The sequence below is a fragment of the Xiphophorus couchianus genome, chromosome 1 (genome assembly GCF_001444195.1).
Source record: "Xiphophorus couchianus chromosome 1, X_couchianus-1.0, whole genome shotgun sequence".
Classification (NCBI taxonomy): Eukaryota; Metazoa; Chordata; class Actinopteri; order Cyprinodontiformes; family Poeciliidae; genus Xiphophorus; species Xiphophorus couchianus.
The window spans coordinates 22,163,341-22,185,194 of record NC_040228.1 but is presented as its reverse complement, the minus strand read 5'-3'; the positions used below and the strand labels follow the sequence as shown (position 1 = coordinate 22,185,194).

Sequence of the window (21,854 nt, the reverse complement as noted above, 5' to 3'; positions counted from 1 at the left end):
ACTTTTACTTGAGTAAAAATATGTTGAAGTAGTGCTACTTTGACCTGAGTACAATTTTTAGGTACTCTGACCTGCTCTGCACTGCAAAAACACAAAATTCTACCAAGTATTTTTCTCTAGTTACTTGTGCAAATATCTTAGTCTACTGGAAATAAGACAAAACTAACTTACAAGTAAATTTTCAGCAAGATATAGGAGTTTGTTTTAAGTCAGTAATTCCTTAATATTGATGAAAATATGCTTGTTCCATTAGCGGATTATTTCACTTGTAACAAGACATTTTCACTTGTTACAAGTTAAATAATCAGCCAGTGGAACTTGTACTTTGTTTTGTCAATATTAAGGAATTATTTACTTAAAACAAGCTCCTATATCTTGCCGAACAGATACTTGTAAGTTGGTTGTGTCTTAAATCATTTACATTAGAAACTAGACAAAAAATACTTGGTAAGATTTTGTGTTTTTGCAGTGTAACTGTCCAACTGTGCAGCCAAAGGTTTGTCGTGTAAAAACCCTAATAAGACATTGGAGTTTTCCACAGTAAATACTGGTAGTCGGATCTTTAATCTGCTAACCTTTGCCCCCCGAATGAATCGCCAAGCTCAGCCCTCGCTTGAATGGGGCGGGCCGGTGTCTCCCCCCGCGAACAGGCCAATAAAAACAGAGAGTTGTTTCATAACAGGACTGCAGTCGGTGCAGCTCCAGTTTCACCTCCGGGACTCAGCGCCGCATCTCCTCACCAATGGCAGCTCCGAAGAAAGTCTGCATCGTGGGCTCCGGAAACTGGCAAGTTGATGTGTTTATGTGACGGGCTGTCAGGATGCGTCAGGTTTCCTGCGGGAAGTCACGGCTGACACGCTGTTTCCAGTGTCGCTACCTAGCAGTTCTCTGCAGTGGGGAAGGTGAATGGAGCAGTAACCTCCTACCGCTGCTGCAAAACGCTACATTAGCAGGAACAGCAGCTGCTTTCAGTCACATGCTGAGAAACTGGCTGAGTTTTCAAAAACACTGACCGCATGTCAGTCACGATTACTGGGGTGTTTTTTGCCCTTGAAGTTAGCCATAACAAGTGTGCATTAGCTTAGCTTGTTCTCAACGCCAGTTGTCCATTCATAAATCTTGGACGTTAAACTCAACGTGTAGACTTGACTTTTTTAAAAAGAAATATAACACAATTTAAATTAAGAAAGCAGTTGCTCTGTATTTACTAATAAAATCGGCTCAAACCTTAAGTTTCTATTCCAACCCAAATTTATTTCTATTAGATTTATTTTATTTTATTTTTTTTGCTAGAAATGTAGCACACTTTTTAAAAAATGTAAAACAATTTTTATGCCGAATTCTAGTGTTCATCCAGATAATTATAAGAATTAAATGATTAAAATTGGACTATTATTAAAAAATGTCTAATTTTATAAGAGAACGCCATACATTTGTGCAAAAAATATTTCAGAACAAAAATGATTGCATGATTAGATGGGGGATGTGGTTTTAAATATGGAAGATGGTTAGGGCCACTTAAAAAAAAGTCTTCAAAAAAAGTCACAATTTTCCTGTTTACATATACGTTCTATTTTGCTGAAATTTCCAGGTTTGAAGAACATTTAGCAGAAAGGTTACAAGTCGAACTTCTAAGTAAAGTCACAGATTTTCCCCAATTATTTCAAAATCCAACATGGCTGCCATGAATACACTTTGTGATAACTAAAGAGAAGCAAAAACAAACGTGTCTTATCTACTGATAATGAATAGATGGAGGATTTAGTTTTAATCCTGCAATTTTTTTTACTCTCAAGTTGAAATTAACAAGTCGTTAGAAAAATTAACTGAAAAATTCTTAAAGGGGTTGAAATTCAGAGTGGGAAATTCAAAGGTTTCTCACCAATTCTGATTTAAAAATCCAAAATGGCTGCCTTGTCTGTGAAACTTAAATAACCGTTATTACAAATCACAAAAAAGGAATCAAAAAATTGTAATCACTAGCCGTGTATGATTAGTTAGATAATGAGATTCAATTATGTCATGTTGAAAAAAATTAACTGTTTCTAAATGTGAGACGTTTCTCTCCGACCTCAAAAACTAGTAATGATTAAGTCATTAATGTAACTCTCCGATACCCACAATTGACTATGTTCATTTGTCTATCTGGAAATTGAAAAGAGCAAAGCGCACTATTAAGTTTTATTGCTATTCTTTGTTAGCCATGTCACTGAGTATGACAGTCAATCAGATCTCCCTTTTTTCAAATTTGGACCTGATAGAAAATCAGCAACTGATGGCAGTTCAGTTTATACGAGGTGTTCTCTTAAGTTTTTGTTAAAGTCACACAATAGATAACTCCTTCATAATTACCTGGAAAATAACTAAGAGTTTCCTCTGAGTACCACCAGTGGTTAGTTGCGCCACAGTTTGAGAACCAAAAAACTAGAACAAAATCAATTCATCAGTTTTGATCAGCCTTTTGGTTTGTGCAGGTCAGAGAACGGAGTGTGAAGTCTAAAGAGAAGCCACAGATGTTTTGTCATATACATGTCTGACCCACATTGTCAGATATGACAATGTGGGTCAGACACTAACGTGTAATTGTTAATCACACAGGGGCTCTGCTATTGCCAAGATTGTTGGTGCCAATGTTGCTCAAAATCCCAAATTTGACAACACTGTAAAAATGTGGGTGTTTGAGGAGACTGTGAACGGGCGCAAGCTGACCGAAATAATTAACACCAGCCATGAAAATGTGAAGTACCTCCCTGGGCACAAGTTGCCAGCAAATGTGGTAAGAAACCGTTGATCTCTAACATTTTCATGTAATCATCAGAGTATGGAGGGATAGAAATGCCACAATCACCACAAAATGAATGAAGAAGTACTACATAATTTTCTACATGTCACAGTTAATGCACATATATTTAACCACAGTAAATTAGATGGGTCACTAATTATTGAACTATCATCCTGAAAAATATTGAGAAATAATAGTACATTAAAGTTAAAGAACATGGTGACAAAGCCCCATAAAGCTTTGGACTGGCCCTTTTTAATCAGCTATATGCTTCTGATCTTAAAGCATCACTTTTAATTAGAGTGAAGAGGCGGGCTTTTTAATAAAAACGTTCTTGTTTTGCAACAACTTCCTCCCAGCTGGCCGTGCCGGACCTGGTGGAGGCGTCCAGCGACGCAGACATTTTGGTGTTTGTGATCCCGCACCAGTTTATCGGCAAAGTGTGCAACACGATGAAGGGAAAGGTTAAAAGCGACGCGCTTGGAATATCCCTCATCAAGGTCTGACTTTGCTCTTTGTGCCTGGATTTTAAAATCAGATATGAATGTTTCACCTTTCATCTGGGAGCTCTGGCTGAGTGATGCAATGCAATCTTTGACCCAGACACCAACTGTTTCACGTCCTGCAGGGCGTAGACGAGGGGCCTGATGGGCTGAAACTCATCTCTGATGTGATCCAGGAGAACCTCGGCATCACAATGAGCGTGCTGATGGGAGCCAACATTGCCAATGAGGTTGCTGATGAGAAGTTTTGTGAAACCACTATTGGTGAGCCTGATGAACTACTGGCAACGAGGCTGCGTATTCTCAATTTGACCTTTTTAACATTTTGTTGCTTCGTCATTTCCTCTCTGTGTGTCTGTAATAGGATTTACTGCCAGCAAACCTCTTTAGGCAGAATTAATACTTGTGGGAATATTGAGTCAGGACTGAAAAATTCAGCCTGTCTTTCTGTTTTAAATAGGACGTATTATGCAAAATTCACATTTTGTACTTCCATTTGGGACTCTACTGCATCTAAAAACAGCCCAAGCACTTAAAAAAAACATTTAGCTACAAGTTAATGTATTGATGTGAATGCATGCATGAATGGGAATGATTGATTACAATGTAAAGTGTCTTTGAGGACCCAGAAAAGAGCTATAATTTATTGGTGTCTGGAAAATGAATCTCATAAACCTACAGAATGTAACATCACAAATTTGCAGGCACTGCTTGTTACCTAGCAACCCCAGCAAAGCCCAGCCCGTCACCTAGCAACCCAAGCAGAGCTTCAGCACATTTGGTCATCTGGTTTTACCGCTGTCTGGGCTGTACAATGGCTGCTGGAAAGGAGAAGTGTTGTTTTTGTTGACTTGCCATTTAGAAACCACTTGCTGCTTTCTTGTTGGTTGTGCTGGAGGCTCTACTTCTGCTTCTCAAAGATATACAATCCAAGGTTTCCCCCGGAGAACTTGCTAAGCCCGGTGGTTGGAGCACTCGGCCTTCGTTCATCCAGCGGCCCGTCATGTTTTTGAGTTAAATAAATGTTTAAAGTTGACAGGTAATTTCAAAATATGTCTCGATAATTATGTGTTATTGGAAGATTGATATCTGAAAGTCTTAAAAAGTGCAAACATTTAAAAAAAAAAAAAATTTAAATAAGCAATGCTTAGCCTGGTGGGAGCACAAATAAAGCCTGGAGGCCTGCCAGGCTTATAATACACAGGGGGAAACCCTGACAATCGTATAATTGGGCATCTGTTTGCAGCCATTTTCAGTTTAAACGTTGAGTTGGGGGGGCGTGGACGGCAGCAGCTTATTTGTATTTAAATGTAATGAACATGTTTTCTACAACCATTACACCCATCCTAACCCGTTCATGGAAGCATAACGTGTCACCTTTAACACAGCCAGTTGTTTTTCTTTTAAACTTGCAGGCTGTAAGAATAAAAACCACGGGACTCTCCTGAAGGAGCTCATGCAGACCAGCAACTTCAGAGTTACGGTAGTGGAGGAATACGATGTGGTGGAAATCTGTGGCGCCCTAAAGGTGAGCTCTCAGAAAAAGGTGAGGTGTCATTGTTTAACATGAAGTTCAAACTAGTTCTTATTTTATTCTGCTACATTGGATCGAAACCATTCACAGCATCCTGCAAAAATATTCACTATTTTTACTGCATTACAATCTAAAATTTCAATATATTTTATTAGGGGTTTACTGTAACAAAATATGAAAAAACTTAAGAGTATGAATTATTTTAGGAGATGCAAAAGTACAAAATTGAAAAAGGTTGCTGTCTGAACCGTCATTTCCTTTGTCACAGTGCGATGTTTTCTTCCAATCAATACATTCATCATATTTAATGTTGAGGGAGTTTTGAAAGTGCATGTTATTGCAAAACCCATTGTTATGGTTGTTTCTAACAAAGACAGCAATTGTGGGCACATAAGAAGGAGGTCAGCACTTTATTGATTGTAAAACTCTTTGTTTGTTCAGTCTGTGTGGAAAACACACACTCTGCAAAAAGAAATGGTAAAAAATCTCAACATTTCTCCCCAAAATCTGCATTTGTATGTGGAGAATAGGTTCACAGAGGCAGGAGAAAATGTCACTTTTTGCAAAATTAGTGCAGGCAGGGCCAGTGTGTAAATGTTTTAAAATATAGAAACACTATTTTCAGTTTTGAACCTCCCAGAATCTGTTTTTAAATTATTTTAGCAGTCTATTTCAGAATCTGCTCTTCAATGTGACCTTTAGATTTTCATATGAGCTCTGCTTCTGTCTAGCAAATATTTCTTCAGTTAGTCGGTAGTTTTGCTGGATGTTTGTGTCTGCAGTGGTCAAACATTCATGCACAGCTTCGTTGGAGGAGAAACGCGCAGTGTAGGTGTGTGTGGATAAAAGGGAGGAGGAAACCAATTTAGCCAGACTGAGGTTATAATCTCCAAAAAGCTCAGAGGAATAAAAGGGATGTGATTAATGCTGCGGATTTAATGAGAAAGATGATGAAGCTCGTTCATTCACTGATGGGACGGATTAGTTGAATGTCATTAATTCTCCAGATTGTCTGCAGAGTTTGCAGGTGTGTCTCCAGGCTTTTATTTCCACCTGCGGGTTTGCTGACGCCCCCTGCTTCCTTTGTTGTGCAGAATATTGTTGCGGTGGGCGCAGGCTTCTGCGACGGTCTAGGCTTCGGGGACAACACGAAGGCGGCGGTGATCAGGCTGGGCCTGATGGAGATGATTGCTTTCGCCAAGATTTTCTGCAAAGTCGGGCCCGTTTCCTCGGCGACCTTCCTGGAGAGCTGCGGCGTGGCCGACCTCATCACAACCTGCTACGGCGGCCGCAACCGCAGAGTCGCTGAAGCTTTTGTCAAGACGGGGAAAGTGAGAAACTTGTCTTATTTCTCTAAAAAAAAAAAGTTTTTAAGTAGAAAAACTTTCACAACTGTCTTATTAAAGGTAGAAATTTCAGTGACAGTCATGCTTCCTTATTTTTTTTGTTTTTTTTCTTTCAGCTGTTTTTCTCAGGCTGTCGGTAAACCTTAAAAAATGTTGGAAGGTACCAACCAAGGTTTTAAGAAGTTTCAAAATAGAAATGCTAAAGAAAACTTTGGCCAGAGTTTTCTGTGCATGGCTGGATCCTACAGATCAATCTCAATAAATTACAAGCGAATTTAGTTCAGAAATTCAACTTCACAGTACATCAGACTCTCTCTATGCAGAGGGTCAGACATAAAAGGTTATTGCTAAAGAATCTGGCTGTCCAGAGTGGATCCAAGCATCTAATGGTGGAAAGTTAAGTGGAAGGAAAAATTTTGATCATTCAGGAGTTTTGGGAGATTCAAGGCAGCTGGGATCAGAGTCACAACACCCAGATGTTACATTGCTTACGTTAACCTACCTGGGCTAAAGAGAAAATAGACGACTGTTCCTCAGTTCTCCAGAATGATCTCTTCAGGGGAAAGTAAACTGTAGATTTCATTTGGAAATCAAGGTTCCAGTGTCTGGAGGAGTTGTGGAGAGATTTCCACTATATGCTTATATTGCACAGTACATGCATTTCTGTATTAAGTCTTTTTTTTCATCCTTCTTATGTGATATTAACATTTTCCCAGCATCAGTCATGATCATCCAAATTAAGAGAAATAAATATTTGAAAAATTCACTTTGTATAATAGTTGTACAAAATATGTAACTAGAATTTAATTACTAAAGGAATTTTTGGGTGATGTATACATTAATTTAGATGAATAGTAGCCGACAGGTTATTTCATGTTGACTGCTGATTGCAGCTTTGTGGGCCTTGTGGCTCTTTTTTTTAAACAAACTTTTGCAATTGCTGTTGCATGTTTGGCTCAGTCCATCGAGGAACTGGAGAAGGAGATGCTGAACGGGCAGAAGCTGCAGGGACCAGCAACAGCTGCTGAGGTTTATCTCATCCTCAAGCACAAAAACCTGGTTGATAAGTAAGTCGAGAAGGAAATGAAGAGTGATTGTCACTTGTTTCATTGTTTAAAACTCTATTTAAACTTCCATTAATACTTTGTAGATGTGATTTTATTTTTCTGTATGATTGTACTTCATAAGTTTATGATCAACTGAAGGTTTTCCCTGGGTTATATTATATATTTTTATTCTTTGGGTGGAGTTTTTATATAAGAACATTGGGACTTTTGCCTCTTCCTGCACTGTTATATTTTTTTAAAACTGCGCCAACGAGACGCGCATTGAAAGCTTTTGTCCTTGGACAGGTTCCCTCTGTTCAACGCCGTGTATCAGATCTGCTTCCAGGGCAACCCGGTGTCAGAGTTCATCAGCTGCCTGCAGAACCACCCGGAGCACATGTGATGAGGTGAAACCAACAGAGTGCCTTCTCTACGGAAACGCCGCGGCCTCTTTTCTGTTCAAGCTCGAGGAGCACAACTCGTCATGTTGCGGATTTCGCGCAGCGTGTCGACTCCAGGTTGAAGCTGCGCAAGGTCTATTTCTGACATATCGTTTAGGGATTTCATCCCATTTCCAGATGTGAAGAGAAACTTGAAGGATAATTTCTGTCACCACATGGCGGTCAGACAAAAATGTTTTTATGTTTCTATGCTTGATCTTAATCAGATTTTATGGTGTCCATTTTCAATTACAGCTAGACTGAACTCCACTCTTTGTAGGACATCTAAAAAAATGTGACCTTTGATTATCAGTGTTTATATGCTTCTACATAATCTGCTCTGTTAATGTTTTTAATAGTTTTATTATTACAGCATTAATGTATCCGTCCAGTGAACCACCATGAGTTATTGGATTACATACTATCTCACTAACTCTGCCCTCATGTACTGTAAACGAAGGACAATTTTAACCTGCAAAGCTAATGTGCCTTATACTGTAGGGTTGGCCTTGAAACAGGAAAATCCAAACTGTGCAGTTGTTCCAAACTTTTGATTTAAAACTGAAGATTTTTCAATAATTTAGGTAGATTACTCCTTAAGGCAGCCAATTTTCTGTTTGTCAGAAGACAATTTTAAATGTTTAACTTTAATGATCTTGTGTAAATTATTGGTCAATGGTGTTAGAGCTCTAATAAGGGACTTGGATTTCTTTTAAAAAGAGCTGTGTTGTATTGTCAGATAACATCCATCCACTATGCCATTTGTTACTGTGATTCAACCTAAATATGTTTCTAATTTAAGACAATATGTTAAAGAATATCTTCTTTTGTCTGAATAAATCACTCCTGTTGTTGAATCAAGTTTGGAGACATTTTTCTTAGTAATGTTAAACTGAAATGTTGCTGTCACTTTTTTGTGCCTGAACTTGAGGCACAAACTAATGGCTGAATTAAGTCCTGAAACAGCCTCTTTTTATCTTCTTTTATGTTATTTTACAAATGCTGCTGCTAGTTTTATGCCAGATTTATCTGGATGCAAAACTTCCAAAATGTTTCACGTATTTCCTGGTAGTCCACAAAATATTTTCTCAAAGGTTTTTGGAGGACGATTGTAGTTATGCAAGTGTTGGTCTCTTTTTTTTGGTTAGCAGGTAATACACTGACATCAACTTAGATAAGGGAGGCCATTTGTGTTTTAATGGTTCAGTGATTTTGTGATGGGCTGCACAGTGGCACAGTTGGTAGCACTGTTGCCTTGCAGCAAGAAGGTCCTGGGCCACCATGTGCATGCTTGGGTTCTGTCCAGGTACTTGGGCTTCCTCCCACAGTCCAAAGACATGACTGTCAGGTAAATTGGTCTTTCTGAACTCTCCCTAGACTCACTGCTGTAAAGTAGTCTAATGATTGACAGGGTTGTCCATAATTTTTCTTGATTTTATGAAGAATCCTTCTTTGCAACACAATCTCCAGATCTTCCTCTTCAGTCCCCAGAACAGAGCCAGCGCTCTTTATCGGGTTGTTGAGCCTTTTTAAGTCCCTGGATCTGATGCTGCTGCCCCAAAAGATGACAGAAGAAATCCAGAACAGACTTAATCAGAGTATTTCTGCAGATGACAGAACTCTTGATTTGTGCTGGAGGTCTGAGGTGTACAAAGTGAAACTAAATGGTGAGACTACAGTTCCCTGTTAGATTTTATGTAGCTTCCTTAGGTCAACCTGATTCTTTTCAATGTGTCAAATTATTTTGGGCTTTAAAACATAAAACAGAATAGAGAAGCAAAACCAGTTTATTAATAGAAATGGAAGCATCGCTACCGTTACATAAAGAGAGCAGCAGCATTCAATATTACATTCAGCCGATTTGTAGCCAAAAAACCTGCTGCCTGGATGTGTCAAAATATAGAATCAATAAATGAAAAACAAAAAATGTAAACACAAAATGGAATGAAGCTTCGAGTTGGGCGAATGCATGGCCCAGCTTGTATTGCTTGTTCTGTACAAAACGTAAAGGCTTGTGATAATTTATGTATTTCTATGTCTTTGGTCCCAAACAGGGGAAGCAAAACAATAATCCTATATATGTTACTACCAATGCAGAGCAAGTTTAACAGCATTACAATCAGAAGTTAGAAATAAAAAAAAAGTGTAAGACTTAACAGCTGGTGTCCACATGTTGTTCTGCCATCAGCCAATGTTTGCTTGTTCCTTTTACCAAGTCATGATTGGAAACTTAAATTCAGCTTCATTGCTTTTGTCAATTAGATCTAAGTTGGTCTCGCCTTAAAGTAAGACATTTTTTCAGTATCAAAAAAAATAATTATTAAGTATCAATGACCGCTTGGGCACTTGCACTTAATTCATAATACCTGAGGACATTAAATGTTTTGAATTTGTTTCTTGCTCTTCTGGATAGCTCACTTTTTCTGCTGCACCCCTCCTACTCTACCTCTGCTCGTCCCTACGCCTGCATCTCGTTACTATTCAAAGTTTGTGAGGGTTGACCCATTTGTAAGTGCCTTCATAACGAAATCCAACTCTCTTAACTAGGTCATCTGCTTCTGAGGGGCCACGACTGAGAAAGAAAAAACAATAAAAGTTACAAACTGGGTTCATGGCAAGAAAAAAATATATATACATTTTCCCCAGAGGGCAGAATTTGTATTCATTACCTTCCATATTTATAAGGAATCGGCTTTGGCTTTTCTTTATCTATCTGATGGAGAATAGGGGTGAAGATCCGCCATGCTTCTCTCAGTTCATCACTGCAGACAACAAGAAGAGTCACAATATTTAAAATTTAGTATCAACTTATTTGCAACTCAAATATCTTAACTGACCAGACAAACTGGTAATGCACGTTGGCGCCATCTAGTGAAGCTCATGCAGGATTACCAAATTTAACAGGCTTGTGAGGTGGGATAGAAACCGACCTGCGTACAAAGTGCATTTGGCTCCCACAGAACACGTCAAGGATGAGTCGCTCGTAAGCGTCTGGGAGTTTCACATCCTGAGGAAAGAAAAACTTCGTTAGTTTGTTTGAAACATCTGGTTTAAACGTCCCTCTTGATGTCTTGAGATAGTTAAATATTTTCACATTATGCTATTTTCTGAATTACACGCAACTTAATTCCTATCATACCTCCAAATTTAACTAGAGTACAGAGAACTGCAAAACAGGAACCAGGAAAAGGTCCTCACTTTACCCTTTGCTGGTAAAAATTAATATATTTGTAATATATACACAAGTAAACCAAACTCTGATGGCTATAAATTTGGATACTTATGCTTCTATATGATTATTTGTATCTATACTCAAAAAGATACCAGACTTGTAAAAGTCCAGAAGTTATTTGGGCTGATATCTTTGCATTTTTCCATGATGTCAAACAAGGAAGCAGTTGGTTTTCTTAAAATAAACCACATTCATACCTCCAAGATTGATTACAAATCAATGACATAATCATCGAGGCATTTTCAAATTGCTAAAAGGCACAGTAATCACACATGTAAACTTCTGATGTGAAATAAAGTTACATTTGATGTCATGGCACTGACAAGTTTAAAATAAGAAACAAATCAAGTGCAGCCTGCCTTGTATCTGCTCTTGTAGGTGAGGTCCAGCTCCGTTTCCTCAGGGCTGAAGTAAACTCCGGGTTTCTTGCTCATCATCTTGGCATAAATCGCCTCGTTGGGTTGCACTCGCACCACCAGCTCGTTCCTCTGACACTTGTCAAAAATGTCTCCTGGGACATCTGTGAACTGCAGCCGCACCTCGGCTTTTCTCTCGTTCAGAGCTTTCCCACAGCGCAGGATGAACGGGACGCCTGTGCAGGAACATTTTCAAGGCCTTACAAGAAGAAGATTAAAGTGCTAAACTTTTAAAGAGTTGGTTCCCTTTACCATCCCAGCGTTCGTTGTGCACATAGAGCACAGCCGTGGCAAAGGTGGCCTGAGTCGATCCTTTCGGTACAGTGGGATCGTCGAGGTAACCCAGCTTAGCGTCTCCTTCACCCTCAGGATTCCCCACATACTGACCCAAAACCACATCCGACATGGAAACTGGAGTAATACACTTCAGCACCTTCACCTACAGCAGGAAAATAGGTTTTGAACGAATCAGTAATAATGGAAAATGTGAAGCATTTGTTTGTTTGCAGCAGATAAATTCAGCACCTTTTCATCCCTGACATCGTCGGAGCTGGTGGAGGCTGGTTTCTCCATGGCAACCAAGCAGAGCATCTGGAGCAGGTGGTTCTGCATGACATCTCTGATCGGGACAAAGGGAAGAAACAGATCGTTACACAAAAGACACAATAACGCCTGAGATCACAAGGAAACTGTTCAGATAAACGTAGAAGCTACTAAGCACCGTAAAGCAAATGTATTTTATGTTTCCTAATTTGTTACAAGTAGCTGCAAAATCAATTCATTTTTATTCTATGAGAATAATCTCACACCCTCAAAAATCTTCTATTCAACCAGATCAAAAAATCCACATGAAAAAAAACCACTCAAAAGCCTGGTTCCTATTGGCAAATGAACCAACAAACCAAAGTTTTTATTTATGCTTTAAGCCTTCATCAGATCAGTTTTTTAAAGTCTGTATTAGTAAGGTATTGCTCATCAAAATGTGGCTAAAACTACACACAGATCAATAATGAAAAATGTTTATAACAGCTGGAGCTTTGAAAAAAACTGAACAAGGACAACTTATGTTCTTTTTCTAAAGGTTTTTTTATGCTCTGGAGAAATTCACTGAATAGTAAATGGACAGGAAATGGAGAATAGAGGGAAGAGAAAGATATTCAGCAAATGCCCTGAGCCTGGAATCGGCCAACTTAGACGGCCAGCACTGGAAAAACCTGGTCATTTTTGCATCTTTCCGTATCATAATTATCCTAAAAGTATGGATAAATCAACATAAACATGATCAACAGGAATAAAAAAAACAAAAAACAAACCTTATTTAATAAAAATTAACTTGTATCATACAGGAAATGGTGTTTACACATTAACAGCAGGGGGCGATGTTAGTGTTTTTCTTAAAGTAAAATCAACATGTTTGATTTTTTTTTTTTAGAGTTGCTATATTGGCAAAAAATATTATAATGTTGTACATCATTAATACTTTGTGTAGTTTTTATTGATATTCATTATAAATCAAGGTTATTCTAAAATAGTTCTACCAGTAATGAAATATTTGTACATTTCAGTTTTTTCCCCCCTTCCCTCACCGAATGATGCCAAAATCGTCAAAGTATCCTCCTCGCCCCTGAGTGCCGAATGGTTCTTTAAAGGTGAGAACAACGCAGGCGACACTGTCTCTGTTCCAGATCGGCCCAAAGATTCGGTTCCCAAACCTGCACAGAACGCCACATTATTATTCCAAGCTCAGCAGAACACAAAGAAACCAGACAGCTGCTCATGACAACACACAAACATTTATATTCAGCTTTGTTCTTGATTAATTTAGATGACTCGCAGGAGCTTTTATAAAAACAGAGTGTAACTTAATTTAATCCTGCTTTAATCAGATAGTCGTTTCAGCATGAAATTAAAAACAGAGAGCTCTGAGAGTGCATTAGGTTTTATTAAAATGCTGCAGGTCAGTCAGACACTGCTATAAGTATCATATAGCAAAAAAGAAAATTGAAGCAGTATAGCAAGATGGGAGGACGGTTTTCGTACCTGAGCACCATGAGGTTCTGCACCATTTCTTTGCCCAGATAGTGATCGATACGGTAGATCTGATCCTCACTGAAGAGGGAGGAGAGGTGTGTGGAAAGCTCCTCTGAGCTCTGGAGGTCGTGTCCAAAAGGTTTCTCAACAATCACTCTGTTCCAGCCCCTAACCAACACACACAGGAAGACGATTCAACATTCAGAAAACTCATGAATGAGTTTGCTTGTCTCAACAATTACATTTTAAAAAGTTTCAACATTTCCACACTTTTCCTTCAAAAAGTCACATTTCCAAGCCCCTCCCTTGATTTATGTTCATGGTCAGTGGGAAGCTGGAGATTTTCCCACAGACACAAAAGACGACTAAATACCACGAAGAAAGCTACGCTTAGCAGAGATTAAAACCAGAGGCCCTCTTGGCATCACCTGACAATCCTAACCACAAAACTAAGCTATTCTGAAGACATCAAGTAAATTACATGACAAAGAAGTGAAGAGGAAGCTGAAAGCAGAATAATTCTGACTTATTTTTGCTTGACATTTGAAATAATCAAAAGCTCCTACTGAGAAACACCAAATGTTTACCATTTATAAAACTCTGTAAGTGTGCCATGCAATTGTATTCAGTGCACTTTATTCAATTCAATCACTTTCCATCAACTAGTGAGTCCAGTTGTGTGTAAATAAATTGGTCAAAAGCAAATGTGGAAAAACTATTCTCTTCAAATAAGACCAAAATGCTATTTGTGGCAGATTGAGACTGCAATTCACCGTGGCTAAACCACTCTCAGTAAAACACCATAGTGGCAGCGTCATGCTGCGGGAATGCCATTCTTCATGGTCAAATTTAATAGAAAGAAGGTAAATTAAAGATAATTAGATGCTGTAAAAAGGAGGTTCACATAACCCGAGACGTACAACCGGGACGATGAAATGGTTTAGGTCAAGGACATCCATGTGTTAGAATGGCCTAGTTAAAGTCCTGACAGAAATCCGATAAGGAATCTGTGGCAAAACATCTACATTGCTGTTCTTTCCCCCTCCATTCAATCCGGCTGAGATTTTTTTGTGAAGAGGAATTGAGGGAAAAAAGTAAAAATAAATAAATCAATCGTATACAACTTTGGAAAAAATTAGTAGACCACTTAAAGTGATTGGTTTCTGATTTTCCTTTCTATAAGTTTGAGTAAAATGAACATTGTTCTTTTATTCTATGAACTACTGAGAAAGAAACAGTAGAAATGAGAAATGGTCAGAATAACAAAATAGATGCAGTGCTTTCAGGCCTCAAATAATGCAAAGAAAACAACCTCATATTAATTTAGAAACAGTAATACTAACGTTTTGACTCTGGAAGAGGTCAGAAATCAGTTTTTAGTGGAATAACCATGAGGTTTTCAATGAGATTCAGTGCAGTGGGCTCTTATTTTTTTCCAGAGCTGTATGTTTGTGCAGAGCTGGTGGAGACACACACCAAACACTTGCAGCAAAAAGTGGTTTTAAAAAGTAACGGCTTAGTGACATTGAAAATAAATGCAGCTAGCAAAGAAAAGCTTTTTAGTTAAATGTAGAAAATTTCCAATCAAAAATCTGCCGATGGTTCCTTTTGTCACACAAGCATCTGATCATGCCACTGTTGTGTGTTCAATGCCATTCAGAACGTGGAACAAACACAATAAGAGCAGAGAAATACAGAGGCCAGTTGGTACCGACTTTGTGCTCATGCAGTGCTGCTTGATGTTCTTGGTGACATCATGGTAGACTGTCGGCGGCAGAGCCAGGTAAAACAGCCGGTTAGCCTCTGGTCCTCCGGGCAGAGCCAGCATGTGTGCATTGAGTTTGGAGAAAGAAGCGTCTTCTGCATATTTCCCGCTGATGTAAGAGTTTCTGGCGAAGAAAGCAGACAACCGCTCTGCTTCCATCTCTGTCACCTACGTCAGAGGGCACCAAAGTGGACGCAGCTATAAGTAGGATGTAACTTAGTTTAATTTTATGAAGCTAGATGTCAAAAAGTCAAATTCTACCTTCATGAATGGCATGCAAGCAGTTCGGATGGCGTCCACTGTGAGGTCGGAGCGAGCGAAGCCGACAAAGTATGTCTCCTCAGGGAGGAGGCCATCTCTAAACAACCACCTGGGAGAGAAAACAGGAGAAGAGTTTTTTATTACTACCCACTCCTGACGTTACATATTAGGAAGCTTTTCCCCCCCCATTAGGCTCCACTCTACTACTGAGGATCACTTACCACAAAGTTGGGTAGATCTTTTTCTTTGCCAGATCCCCCTGCAGGCCCAAACACATTATTAGAAATGAGTTGGAATCATTTATTTTTGTAGCGTTTTAGCCAGATACATTCCTTTAAAACACATTTACCATAACACCCAGATCTGGTTCAGCATTACTAATAACTCCATATAGTTAGATAAAACACACAGCTTTGTCTCATTCAAGAGTTACACAACCTTGGTAATCCCACTGGGACAAAAGCAAACCACAAAGACACAACAGAATGAAAGACTGACTGACCTGCTGCTTCCTGAAGAACCTGTTGCTTCAAAACTAATCTACATTTACACAACTATTGCTTTGTCTGTCGACGACAGCTAAGCATCGCGGTAACTCAGAAACCAAGGAAGAGCAACAGCAATATACAGTCTCTCTGAATAAACTGAAATATTAACAAAGTGGATTTCTTTTCAATAACTCAAATTAACAAGTAAAACTTGTATAAACTACAAAGATATTGCTCAAATATTTATTTAAGTTAATCTAAAATCCAGTTTCTGTTTAATCTATTAACACAAAAGAATGATTTTTAAAAACAGAAATGCCAGCCTATTGAAAATCGATCGCATTATCAGCTTTAGGATCTTTCATCTTCCTCCTCCAATACTTCAGTGGAGTTTAATTTGTTGGCTTATAAAGTGCAGTGATAATATGGTCATTAATCCAGGGATTGGCACTTTTGACCAAACCCTGGCTATGACTCCACATCCCAAACAGTCACTGACTGACTCATATACTATACTGTATTAAGTGGTTAAATGAAAACCTTTCACTGGACATCACAGATTATGTTTTTTTTCTTCATTATTTTTGTAGAACATAACATTTCTATAACAGAGGGTTTTATTATTATTATTTGATGTAATTAAGGCTGAAACAATTAAATTAATCAGATTAATAATGACGTATCGATTACTGAAATAATAGTCAATTCAGTAATAGATTACTCATCAACTGAAGTATATGGGCTCTAAATCTGTTAATAAAAATAAATAAACAGCTCATCACAGCATTGTATTGCTGTAAAGTCAGCCTGAGTTTTCACAAGTTAATGTTATAAGTATTTTCTTAGCTGCAGATAATCAACCATTCACTAAAGAAAGTCTATCACTGCATTTAAAAATGTTTTTTTTTATTTATTTAAAAATAATAGACTTGCATCTTGTGTTTAAGTGGTTAAACTGGTAGAATGTGCCAATTTTTATCCAATTAATAAGAATATTTGAATAATTATTTTGTGAAGTTGGAGGTTGTGAACTTGATTGAATAATCATTGAATAATCCATTGCTAAAATAATTGTTAGTTGCAGTCCTGGATGTAGTATTCCAATTTTGTGAGAAAATTATCTAGCAATAAGAAAATTAATTGAAATACATCACTGTTACTTTAATAAATTAGTCAAACAGAACATCCAGATATCAACTTTCCAGTGGTATTCTAATCTATTAAAATGCCTCCTTAATTAAAGTACAAAATGTGTGACATGCATGAATATAAAAAGTCAACTTAATTAAAATGCAATTCCCGTAACAATAAACTTCTGACCTCAAATGCAATCCAACAAGCTTAGCTATTCCTCGTTTCCCTCTAAAACACTAATCCTCGACTGGGAGCTCCCCCAACTTGTACCTCTGCCACTTTGTTTAAGATTGTTTCCTTCCAGAGAAAATTTACACTCATTACTCTGATCAACAGCCTGTGACGCAACACTTCAATTCTCCAAAAACAACTAAGTCAAGGAATCAACGACGGGATAAAGAATCTCTCTCTGTGTTAAATGCCAAACTCTCTATTAGAGAAAGTAGTTTTACAACCCAAACATCCATAAAAGAGGCACAACCAGCTGAACACAGCCTGGCCTTGTCCTTGACACGGCTGCAGATCCCATTGAAAGAAAAGTGCTGACAGACAGTGACGCTGCAAAATAAAAGCCCACTCTGTTGTACAAAGAGTAAACTCTACAGGAGAAAGAGGCACACCATCAGTCAAAACCTCAAAACAAAAGTGGTTCTTTAGAGATTTAATACCCGACGCTTGAGCTTTAAGTCTCAAGAACAAACTGCTAGAGGAGAAAGAGGAATATGAAACAGAGTGAAAACCTACAAGGAAGATTAAGCAAATTATTATGAAAGACAAAAAGAAAGAAGGAAATTAATAGTCGCAGATTGCATCAAATGGTTCCTGAAACCAGACGATTGAAAAGCAGGAACTACAACCTTTTCCCCCCTCCTATAATTAAGCTGATGAAGTAGCCAGTAGATTTAATGACAGAAAGATGCATGAGGAACAACAAAGACAATTAGATAACTGAAGCGTTTTTCAGAAAAACACCAAGTATGGATTTAATCTGCAAAAAATAAAATCAACAGTATCTTTTAGTTTTTTGCCAAAACACAAAGAGGAACTATCAAAGTTTGATGTTTTGAAAGCGGATCAAGCGATATTTGCTCACAGGTTGTTGAAATCAGCGCAATTGTTACTCTCTTTATTTCAAAACACTTTCCAGGAAACAGTGGCCAAAGGTTCAAGCCTAAAAGTGGAACTACAACCAAAAATATAAACGGCAGGTCAGAGAGAACCAGCCGCGATCTCTCAGGTCTGGGTGCTCACCGACGCTCCCATGATGATGAAGATGTGCACATCGGACTGGTGGAACTTTTCATCGTCGTAGAGCTCCTGGCGCAGCTCGCCGAACACCTCCGAACGAGAGAGGGGAAGCGTCATTTTCTCTAAAAAAATCAGAAGAAAAACAAAGAAGAGGCGGCAAATAAAGGGGATTAGGCCAGAATTATGCCCAAAGTTTTACTCAACAAAAAGTTTTTAAAGTCTACAACAGATGGGATTATTCATAGAGGTGTGAAGGACATGATAGATCACCATCAGTTTGGTTCCTACGTGTATCATAGAGTGACCTTATGTTCAGGACTCTATGAAGGCCTTACCAGGTGTGGCTGAGCTCCCTTTCCTGGAGTCTGAGGGCACTTCCTGGTGACCGGGTCCGTGTTTTTGGAGACGGTGGCGATCTGCAGAGTGACACGGGAAGAGATGCCACGTTGATGCCAAGGCTTTATGAATCAAACAGCATTAAAACAAATCCAGAAACATATAATTCAATCAAACATTAAAATGATATTAGAGACATTCCAATTCAATTATTGTTATAATACAGTGTGGACAATTTCAGTTCATGGTGCCAATTTGTAAAACGTTATAGGAGTTAAAGTAGTTATTTCTCATCCTGGATAAAAAGGTAAAGTCGAAAAGAACCGACTCGTATTAAATAACAAGATGGTCTAAAAGTTTTGGACAGAACTGCTTTAAAAGTTGCATCATGTATTCCTCATACAACTTTTTCTAGATGGTTCTATTAATTTTATTTGAGGATGTTTTTAGTAATAATGCGAGTTGCTGGAGTTAAATTTAATATCGGTGAACAACATAATTTTGGAATAACGTAATTATTTTGGTCTGATTTTTGATCATCTCAAATTTCTTCTAAAACAAATCAAAAGAAATATGTAAGGGGGTAAATACATTTTTCCAGAACTCTAGTAAAAAGGATAATAAAAGGTAACTGTAAGGGACTCCTTAATTTATAAAGCTTGACATCTTCTGCTGAGCCCTCAGGATTGTGTAATACCCCATCTGCTCCTCAAACTCAAAGTAGTAGAACTGATGCTTTCATAAACATTAGAAGACATGTCAATCTAACAATAATATTCCAGACAAAAACCATATGAAGCAGTTTGAAATATTCTCAACAGTATGCAAAGCAAGCGGAGGCTTTTTATCCAACTACAAAAATGCTTTTCTTTTCCTGACATTTTTTTCTGTCACTACATGTCATATATTTTATGTCCAAGCTGTAATGCTTGATATTACTAAATATTCAACACTAAATAAAAGCTAAAGAGAAACATTTTGAATATTTGCTTATTTCTAAATTTCAGTAATATGCCTTACATCTGTTTTCTGTAAAAAAAAAAAAAAAAAATCTTTAAAGTACAACAAAAAATAAAGCACACATCACCTCAAATTTATCAAAACATTGCTTTAGTGTTACTGCAGTCTGCACTGACTTGCAAAACAAATTGCAAAATTGAAAACAATAAAGTAAATAAATAAACAATGTTTTAATGTTCCTGAAGCCTAAAAGTAATAATCAGGTTTTATTCATGTGTAACTTAATGGCTAATGATTAATTTTTAACTACTGCTTATTCAAATATGCTAAAGCTAAACAAAACCATAAATTCTGGGCTTATTGTTTTCCATTAATCAAAAAAAAAAAAGAAAGAAAGAAAAGCCATACATCCTACTTAACCCTGTTTATCGGGTGGGGCAGTGGTAGAGCCTATCCCAGTAGTCAGAGTAGTCACTAACCATAGGAGGGAAGATGCAATAATCTACCAATGCTTTGAGAGATGTTGACTTTTTGAGTACTTTTAGCTTGAAAACTCTTTTTTTTAAATTAGTTTTAATTAGATTTTTCTTAGTATCTCTGTTCTTGTATTGTCACGTTGTCTCTGAAGCACTTACATTTTTATTGTTGCTGTAAGCTTATTGCCCTTTTAAATAACTATATTTTACTTGGTAGTTTATTTTATTCATCACATAAAACATGTTGAAATCACTACTTCTGAAAATGTACAATATAAAAACTGTATTATCACTATTAGTTATACTTACTAGTATCCTGTTAAATTATTTCACTAACATTACTGCAAACATTCAGGATAAAGACAAAAAGACTAGATAGACTAAAAAAATACTAAAATCAGCTGAAGTTAAGCAAGCAAATGAAAAAATGTTAAGAAATACTACAGTAACAGAAAGCCAATGACTCATTGCTTGAAACTGAAAAAACATTACTAAATGCCAGTCAATTGCAACTTTATTTAGCTTAAAGTCTAAAAAGCAGTTAATTCCTACTAATAAGGAAGTAGTAGTTTGTTCAATATTTTCTCCTGATATGCTAGGTCTCTTTTACAAAGCACACCTCACGCCCTTTGGGTTCATGTCAAAAAGGCTGCACACAACCAACTGTAATGATATTAGTCAAATCCTCCCCAAATCCTCTATTTAGAGGGTTAAACCTTGCTGCACCACAAAAGCTGACAGCAGCGAACATTATCTTTAAATATAGCTCTTTGTTGACAATCAGGAGTGATTGTTTTCATGGGCAGCAGCTGTGCTTAAAGCCCGATAACAAAGCTCTCATCCCAGCTCAGCCATCAACCCCCAAGTCTCACAGGCTGTTGTAGCAAGAAACAAACCCCAAGCTGAAGCGCACAGCAAGCTAACAGCCTCTAGCTTAACGGCAGCTAACGGTAACAAGCGTCAAAGTTAACACCAGTGAAGCGAACAGTCCTGCTACTTACTTACACGTTTGTTAAGAAGATGACAACCTGGCTATTAAATCCTGAACCGACCCGGAGACGGGACGCAGGCTTTCTGCAAACTCCCTCCCTGCGACGGAAGCCAAGCCCGGAGACGTGAATTTGTAAGTGCTGCCTACTTCCCTGTTGAGATGACAAGGCAAAACTGAGAGATTTTATTGGTTTATCACAAACTCACCAGCGCTCGCGGCAGATCCCATCGCTGAGAAAAGCGAGTGACGTCATCGAATGTGCGTGTGGGCGGGGCGAAAGATAAAGAGACTCCGCCCCCAAACAAACGCTTTCCTGAAAACTATAGTGTAAAAGAGCAAACTTAGAACATGTTATTTTAATCAGTTACTCATATAAAATAATCTACATATATTTAAAACTAATCATAATATATTTCAAGTGCAAAATTGTTTAATCTGGCAGAAAATAATTCTGAAATATGTGTGAGTTCTGGTATTTTAATGCCTAAATCAGGGGTGTCATACTCCAGTCCTCAAGGGCCGCTGTCCTGCAACTTTTAGATGTGCCTCTGCTGCACCACACCTGAACAGAATAATTAGGTCATTAAGGCTCTGGAGAACTGATCTACACAAGGAGGATGTAATTAAGCCATTTCATTTCAGTGTTTTGTACCTGTGGCACATCTAAAAACTGCAGGACACCAGCCCTTGAGGACTGGAGTTTGACACCTGTGCCTAAAGTAAAAAATAAATAAACAATATGATTATAATAGAGCACATGCTTCAATGTTTCTTCTTTGTTTTCGGTGTGTTTCAGCAACTTTGTTGCATCACCTTGATAGGTCCAGCTCTGTTGCAACATTGTTTTGGGGTCTCTTTTAAGGTA

The 21,854-nt window shown here is 38.0% G+C and overlaps 2 protein-coding genes across 4 annotated transcripts; one reads left to right on the top strand and one right to left on the bottom strand.

The window, feature by feature from the left end:
• Positions 1-644: 644 nt before the first annotated feature.
• On the top strand, positions 645-8,512 carry LOC114144240 (glycerol-3-phosphate dehydrogenase [NAD(+)], cytoplasmic). The gene is made up of 8 exons (XM_028016842.1): positions 645-786; positions 2,599-2,776; positions 3,142-3,282; positions 3,411-3,549; positions 4,701-4,813; positions 5,914-6,150; positions 7,126-7,232; positions 7,518-8,512. Exons 1-8 carry the CDS (start codon positions 743-745, stop codon positions 7,612-7,614), a joined length of 1,056 nt encoding a protein of 351 aa, XP_027872643.1. The 5' UTR covers positions 645-742; the 3' UTR covers positions 7,615-8,512.
• Positions 8,513-9,420: 908 nt separating this feature from the next.
• Positions 9,421-21,232, bottom strand: g6pd (glucose-6-phosphate dehydrogenase). Of its 3 annotated transcripts, none has more exons than XM_028016813.1 (14): positions 21,196-21,232; positions 18,562-18,642; positions 18,230-18,348; positions 15,578-15,615; positions 15,357-15,465; positions 15,046-15,263; positions 13,340-13,498; positions 12,886-13,011; positions 11,825-11,918; positions 11,552-11,738; positions 11,243-11,475; positions 10,582-10,658; positions 10,321-10,413; positions 9,421-10,223 (listed from the first exon to the last, which is right to left on the bottom strand). In XM_028016813.1, exons 1-14 carry the CDS (start codon positions 21,215-21,217, stop codon positions 10,133-10,135), a joined length of 1,647 nt encoding a protein of 548 aa, XP_027872614.1. In that variant the 5' UTR covers positions 21,218-21,232; the 3' UTR covers positions 9,421-10,132. The 3 variants fall into 3 exon arrangements, with proteins under 3 accessions (XP_027872614.1, XP_027872624.1, XP_027872632.1); XM_028016823.1 differs by lacking the exon at positions 21,196-21,232 and adding an exon at positions 21,004-21,162; XM_028016831.1 differs by lacking the exon at positions 21,196-21,232 and adding an exon at positions 21,000-21,150.
• Positions 21,233-21,854: the final 622 nt, after the last annotated feature.